Genomic DNA, 7185 nt, shown 5'->3' with positions numbered 1-7185 from the left:
GATTTAGACACACTCTGCAGCATGGTCTGGGTGTTGTGGGTCCATCTGTTTGTGTATCTGAAACCATGTGCGACTTAGCTGCCTTGTCTCTATGTGGATGGCATGTGGTTGGGGTTGAGTTGAACGTCCCTGGGACTGTGCAATAAGTGTGAGGGGTGGGGCTCTGCCTCCATAGCCCCCTGGGGAGTACTGGGGTGGAGAGAGGCGGGGAGGAAAGTGCTAAGGAGCAGTTTCGAAGCTTCGAACTGGTCAGACAACTTTGGGACACCTGGGAGCAGGAGCCAAGGAAGCAGAGCAGGAGATTGGCAGACAGGGGGACAGCTGGAGGCCGGACAGGCGGACGGATTTGCGGCCGTAGCATGAAGCTGCTGTCCAGCTGGAGAGCCCGGCTGCCTGCGGGCCCTTGGAGCGGGGCCTGGCCGTGGGCCCAACAACCCAGAAGTAGGTGGGCCCTGGGGGGCTGGGCTGGGGCAGCACAGAGGGGAGCAGAACCAGGAACCTTAGGCCCGATCCTCACCGGCTGAGGAGCCCCAGTTCCTCGGAGCCTCCCCAGGCCCCTTCAGCCAACTCTGACCCGCATGGCCAGGCCGGTGGGCCTGCCGGGAGGAGAAGACAGGCTGAGTCCAGGGCAGGCTTCAGCGGCTGTGTGACATGTACTCACGCAGGGCCCAGTGCTTAGAAAGTACGGTTTAATCTGGTTTAATACTCTGCTGTTGCTGTATCAAAATTCATAATACTAAAAAAAAAATTAATAGTACTTTAGGAAGGGGTTCCCACACTTTTCATTTTGCAGATTCTGCAGCCAGTCCTGACTGGGAGGGGAAGGGAATCATTGTCCTGACACAGGGAACAGGCAAGGCTGGGCCAGCCTGGGCAGCTTGTCCTCCAGTGGCCCATCTGTTTTGTGCCTCTGTGGCGCTGAGGGGTATGTGGCCATGTGGGAAAGGCGGCCCTTTATTGAATTTAATGGCTGATTTATAGCATGAACTCAGGAGTTCAGGTTCACCTGAGTTTATAGAATCATGTTCTAAAATCTTGTTACCTGTGTGGCCTCAGTCAGATCACATCTCCTAGATCTGTTTCCTCAGCAGTAAAAGAGGTTACCACCACCTAATGCCTGGGGTTAAACACGGGAATGCATAGCAGTTGCTTGACATGCAGTCGTTCCTCATTAAGGACAGTGACTCTGATGATGATCATTATTAACTTGGTACTAATAAGTGGGGAAGAGTCTCATTCAGAACGCTACCTATTAAGGGCCACTGCCGTTCACCCGGGGCTTGGCGAACTGTCCACTCCTCACCTCCACCCTGGCCCTCTCTTAGAAACAAGAACAGGTCCCATGCCCAGGCTCAGGTGCAGGCAGGGAAGGGCGCGTGCTCGGGAGGGAAATGTGACCGGGGCTTGGGTGGCCTTTACCACTATGGCCAGAGTTAATACGTTACCTCTGCCCAGGTTTGCCTTTCGCAATCAGAGCTGGAGATCTGGTTACAGATTTACTTCGAACAATGTCTGATGTGTGGACTAAAGTCCTCCTTGGCCTTTGTAAAGCCATCCCCTCTTTTCCTCAGGAACCGCTCACAACTGTGCCCCAAAGATGAGGGCCCAGGAGAACCCGGAGGGCCGGACACAGGTGCTGGGGAATGGGTGGGAGCTGGGTGAGGGCAGGGTTGGGTGGGAGCTAGAGGGTTTGCTCATGCCTTCCCCCTGGGATGGCAGAGACACAAGTTCTGATGAACTTGATTGAGAGTGACTATCCCAGGCTGAAAGTAACAAATGGGGGATGGGGTGTGGGTGGCAGGGAGGGTGCAGGAGTCGTCAGCTTTGGGACTGGCTGACTCCAGCTTGAGGGCCAGCAGGGACCACCTACCCCCACCCCCAGGGCAACCCCAAGGACCTCCAAGTGGCAAGGGTGGGGCCAGAGTTTGCCCAAGAGGACCTGTTCACGGACTTCAGCCCCCTTGGATCCCTCTCCTGTTGCCCCTTGGGGCCTTCTGACTTAGGGGCCCATCCCCTTGACCTGAATGCCCCGGTCCCAAGGCCTCCAGGAGTCCGCACAGTGGACTCATGCCTGCACAAAGGAATGTGAGGAGGGAGCCAGGGGTAGCCAGGCCGGACACAGCTGGGTGGATGAACAGAGAGGGAGGGTGGGGCTCAGACGCCATTCTGAGGATCTGACAGGCCACTCAGGCCACCTGATTGATTCTGGGGCGGAATGGACTTTGCTGGTCCCCATCACTCCACCCTGAGTTACTTCTCTCTGCTGCCCTAGCATGAGTCTCTGGGCTCCGCAGGGAACTCCACGAGGGATCCCATGGTCCCCCTGCCCACAGAGCCCAAGTTTGACATGTTGTACAAGATCGAGGATGTGCCACCCTGGTACCTGTGTATTCTGCTGGGCTTCCAGGTGGGTTTCCCTGCAAGGCCTCCCCACCCCCACTCTGCATGCTCCCCAGGATCCCAGCACCCTTCCTGGCCAACGAGTTTATCTTGGGTAACAGGAAGAGAAACCTGAGGTCAACAACAGTGACTGTTACCAAGCTGGGATGGGGAAGGGGGGTTCTGATGGGGCCTGAGAGAAGATTATCCCTGGGAATATGTGTCTCCTGCCAGGCAGAAGGTCAGTCACAGGGGAGAGGACCCACTCCACAGAAGCCACAGAAATAACTTGGGGGCAGATTAGTACCCCAAAGAGAGAGCTGAACGGCAGCTTTCTGGGAATCCCTTGTAGGAATGTCAGGCCTGGGCGAGCACCCTGCCAGGGGCAGCATGGGTTCAGACCCCCTGAGGCAGGCATGAGGGTCGTTCGGGTGGCCCTGTTTCCCTGTGAGCCCTGGCGCCCTGCCTCATGCACTCTCCCCCCCTCCCCTAGCATTACTTGACATGCTTCAGTGGCACCATTGCTGTGCCCTTCCTTCTGGCTGAGGCGCTGTGTGTGGGCCGGGACCAGCACATGGTCAGCCAGCTCATCGGTACGATCTTCACCTGCGTGGGCATCACCACCCTCATCCAGACCACGGTGGGCATCCGGTGAGCCGCCCTGGCCCCGCCTCCCCGCCCCCAACATACACTGCGATCCACACAGCAGGAGCAGGTGGTTTCTCTGAGGGCTCTTTTGGTGGGGGTGCGGGGGGCTGCTATCTGCCCCCACCTGCTACTCCTACTTCCCAAGCCAGCCCTAGAGCCAGGCAGCTGGGATCCTGCCTTGGGCGCCCGAGGCTCCTCGAAGGCAAGAGTTAAGGCCTACTCTGGGTAACCGGGACCGCCCACTCCCGGCTTTGAGCTTCTGTGTGGGCCTCTTCAACGGCCCATCCTCCCGGGGGCCCCTGCCCCAAGCGCACAGCTCAAGGCCTGGGTGGCCAAAAGACGGTTGTGTGGTGGGAGGATGGAGGAAGGTTGTGAGTGGAGCTTGGAGGCAAGAGCTGAGCTGTTTCCTTCCTTGCGTGTGGTTCCTCACAGTGCAGGAGCTGGGGCTGAGAAGGAAAGGGGGAACGTTGTGGGCCAAGGACTCCATTGTTCTCTTCCTTGGGCCCCCCAAATTAATAGAGTCATGCTGGGGCCGCAGTGACTTCTCTCATCTCTGCGCTGTCCCTTGTCCCTCTGTGTCTCTGCCTCTGGCTGTGATTCTGTCTCCTTCTCCCGGTGCTCCTCTCTCCCCATCTCTCCTGTCTCTGTGTCCTTGCCCATCCCTGACCCCACCCCTGTTACTCTGTGCCTCTCCTTCCAGGCTGCCTCTGTTCCAGGCCAGCGCCTTTGCATTTCTGGTCCCAGCCAAAGCCATCCTGGCCCTGGAGAGATGGAAATGCCCCCCAGAAGGTGGGCACACTTCTGGGGGCTGTGCTGGAGAGGGGAGGCCCAGGAGCCCGGAAGTCTGGACAACTGTCCCAACTCCAGACAATCGGGTGCATTCATGGCAGCATCTTCTCTTCCTCTCTGTCTCTGTTCCCTGGCCATGTGTGTGTCCTTGTTTCTGCTCCCAGAGGAGATCTATGGTAACTGGAGTCTCCCCCTGAACACCTCTCATATCTGGCATCCACGGATACGAGAGGTGGGTTTGCACTTGGGGTAGAAAAGACCTGGACTTGAGGAGGGGCTAGATGGGAGTGAGGGCCACTGCTGAGCTGGGGGATTCGAGGAGGTGGTCCAGAAGCTTTTTTTTTTTTTTTTTTTTTTAATGTAGAGGTCATAGCCTCTGTATAGTGACTTATAGCTGATCTTTGCTTTTCTAGGTCCAGGGTGCAATCATGGTGTCCAGCACAGTGGAGGTGGTGATCGGGCTGATGGGGCTGCCTGGGGCCCTGCTCAGCTACATAGGACCTCTCACGGTCACCCCCACTGTCTCCCTCATTGGCCTCTCTGTCTTCCAAGCTGCTGGTGACCGAGCTGGCTCCCACTGGGGCATCTCAGCTTGGTGAGCAGGCACCAGGCCTGATCCTTGCCCAACCTCAGCCCTTTCACCCCCTTCATGTCCTCTCCCTAGCCCAGCCTACCAGCCGTCTTTCCTTTGTGCCTCTGCCCCCAGTTCCATTCTTCTGATCGTCCTCTTCTCCCAGTACCTGCGTAACCTCGCCTTCCTGCTGCCTGTCTACCGCTGGGGCAAGGGCCTGACTCTCTTCCGCATCCAGATCTTCAAGATGTTTCCAGTGAGGAGCTGACAGGCGGTGGCTAGGGCTGGAACGGGGGCAGGGGCTGGACCTGCGTCCATGGCAAAGGTTGGGGGGCAGGTCCGGGACAGCAGAGGAGCTAGAGCCAGAGCACAGATGATGTCCCAGCCAGGGTAGAGCAGGTATCGGGGCCCAGGCTTGAGCTAGGCAGGGGTGAAGGCTGGGGTTGGGGCTGGGGTTGTGGTGGAGGCTGGCGCTGAGGTAGGGTTGGTTAGCCTGGACTGAGACTTCCAGGGCCCTCAGCACTCCCCTCACCCCACCCCACTTCAGATTGTGCTGGCCATCATGACCGTGTGGCTGCTCTGCTATATCCTGACCCTGACGAACGTGCTGCCCTCAGACCCCACAGCTTATGGCTTCCAGGCACGGACGGACGCACGAGGGGACATCATGGCTATCGCGCCCTGGATCCGCATCCCCTACCCCTGTGAGCCATGCCACCTGGCCCCCTCTGCCTCCAGCTGAGACCATCCATGAGGCCCCTGATGATACCAGTCCTGCTGATGATATAATTAGCATTAACTGTACATTTATAGTGTGCCAGGCAGAGTGTTTTCCTCAAAGCCTCACTCCAGCTTCAGGAATCCAAGTGATCCCAAATAAGCTCCCATGACTGTGTAGCTCCCACCCGAGCTTGAGGTCCCTTAACCCCCACTGTCACCCCCCCCCACGTACTGCTGAGTCCCCTCCCTGGTCCACCCAGCGGCATTGCATCCACCCTCCTCTCTCCCCCTGATCCAGGTCAGTGGGGCCTGCCCACAGTGACTGCAGCTGCTGTTCTGGGAATGTTCAGTGCCACACTGGCGGGCATCATTGAGTCCATCGGGGATTACTATGCTTGTGCCCGCCTGGCTGGTGCCCCACCCCCTCCAGTACATGCCATCAACAGGTATGGCCACCTGCCCTCTCCCATAGCTAATCCTCTCAGAGGCCACCCAGAGAGCAAATGTAGGGATAGGGCTGAGTCCCAAAGGTGTGGACTTGGTGAAGTACTAATACTTTCCAGACCTCGTTCTCCATACTTATGAAATGGGGATGCTCTCATCATTCAGAGCGCTTGGAGTAGCTGAGATAATGAAGCCTAAGGGTAACTGTGGTCGTTGACAATCTTCAACATGCCTGGCCCTCCATGTGCATTCTATTATGCAATCTACTAACAACTCTGTGAGACAGGTACCCTTATTACCCCCATTTTACAGATGAGGAAATTGAAGCCCAGAGTCACCCAAGGGAGTAAGTTCCAGGGCACTGGGGCTAGCGCTTGGACGTGGGCTCTTGGCTCCCAGATCTACCTCTGGCCTGGAGTGGGGAGTACTACGGACAGATAGTTGCAGCTTGCACAGTCCCCAAGAAGGCGAGCAGCCCGCCCAGGGTGTGGGGATGGGGTGGACACAAGCCAAGGAGAGGCTAGACCAAGCCTCCAACTCACCCTTTCCTGACAGGGGCATCTTCACCGAGGGCATCTGCTGCATTATCGCAGGGCTGTTGGGCACAGGCAACGGGTCCACCTCGTCCAGCCCCAACATCGGCGTTCTAGGGATTACCAAGGTGCCACAAGCCAGAGCCGCACAAAGCCCCACCCCGTCTTCGAGCGGTCCAACCCCACAACGAGCCTGGGCCCTTTTGCGCTAGCTTTCGTATCCGGCCCCGCCCGCCTTCCCTCGGGGAACTCAGCCCGCCCGGCTCTGCCCCCAGGGCCTAACCCCGCCCCCGGGCTTCCCCGCAGGTAGGCAGCCGGCGCGTGGTGCAGTATGGTGCCGGCATCATGCTAGTCCTGGGCACGATTGGCAAATTCACCGCCCTTTTTGCTTCGCTCCCTGACCCCATACTGGGGGGCATGTTCTGCACCCTTTTCGGTGAGTGCCGCGTGCGGGCCGGGGGTCTCCGCGCGGTCTGGGAGTGGTGGAGCCCACCCTGCCCGCACAGCAGCTCCAGCCGTTATCCTGCGCCCTCAGGCATGATTACGGCTGTGGGGCTGTCCAACTTGCAGTTCGTGGACATGAACTCCTCCCGCAACCTGTTCGTGCTCGGATTTTCCATGTTCTTCGGGCTCACGCTGCCCAATTACCTGGAGTCCAACCCCGGCGCCATCAACACAGGTACCTACGCTAGTCAGAATGTCCGGGCGTGGGGGACGTGTGGTGGGCTCTGGGCACAGCTCCCTCCCTCAAAGGCACCCTACGACAGAGCCACAAATCCTGCCCAACTCTGGATGTGAAGCAGAGGCTGAGAAGCCAATCAGCAGCTGTTCTTTACTAAGACGCTGTCTATGGACAGGCATGGAGCTTTACACGCGCTCATTTAATATGCACAACAGCTCCACGAGACAGATACTGTTGTCCTCTCCATGTGACTGAGGAGGAAAGCGAGGCGCAGAGAAGTTACATGATCTGTCCCAAGACAACAAAACTGGGATTATAGATGTGAAAGTTGGTATTTGTACCATTTCATCTCCTTGCCTGCTCAAAGAAGTCAAGAAGCTGCACAAGTGGGAACAAATTCCCTGAGCTCGGTCTCCAGA

General features: G+C 57.8%; 1 protein-coding gene across 3 annotated transcripts in view; it reads left to right on the top strand.

Moving 5' to 3' along the window:
• The first annotated feature begins 260 nt into the window (after window positions 1-260).
• The window catches only part of SLC23A1 (solute carrier family 23 member 1), a 16122-nt gene continuing 9197 nt past the window's right edge, over window positions 261-7185 (top strand). Inside the window, exons 1-13 of one of the 3 annotated variants that reach the window (XM_057307162.1) lie at window positions 261-441; window positions 1572-1633; window positions 2273-2407; window positions 2873-3030; window positions 3728-3816; window positions 3981-4048; window positions 4230-4411; window positions 4523-4643; window positions 4935-5091; window positions 5406-5553; window positions 6107-6212; window positions 6391-6520; window positions 6620-6763. In XM_057307162.1, the coding sequence (XP_057163145.1) occupies window positions 360-441; window positions 1572-1633; window positions 2273-2407; window positions 2873-3030; window positions 3728-3816; window positions 3981-4048; window positions 4230-4411; window positions 4523-4643; window positions 4935-5091; window positions 5406-5553; window positions 6107-6212; window positions 6391-6520; window positions 6620-6763 (1582 nt within the window). In that variant the 5' untranslated portion in view covers window positions 261-359. Of the gene's footprint in view, window positions 442-1571; window positions 1634-2272; window positions 2408-2872; window positions 3031-3727; window positions 3817-3980; window positions 4049-4229; window positions 4412-4522; window positions 4644-4934; window positions 5092-5405; window positions 5554-6106; window positions 6213-6390; window positions 6764-7185 lie in introns of all 3 variants that reach the window. The other 2 variants (XM_026508099.4, XM_057307163.1) reach the window with 2 other exon arrangements.

The sequence above is a fragment of the Ursus arctos genome, unplaced genomic scaffold, assembly GCF_023065955.2.
Source record: "Ursus arctos isolate Adak ecotype North America unplaced genomic scaffold, UrsArc2.0 scaffold_5, whole genome shotgun sequence".
Taxonomy (NCBI): Eukaryota; Metazoa; Chordata; class Mammalia; order Carnivora; family Ursidae; genus Ursus; species Ursus arctos.
Note: the sequence above shows the minus strand (reverse complement) of the source record. Positions and strands in the feature narration are given on the sequence as shown.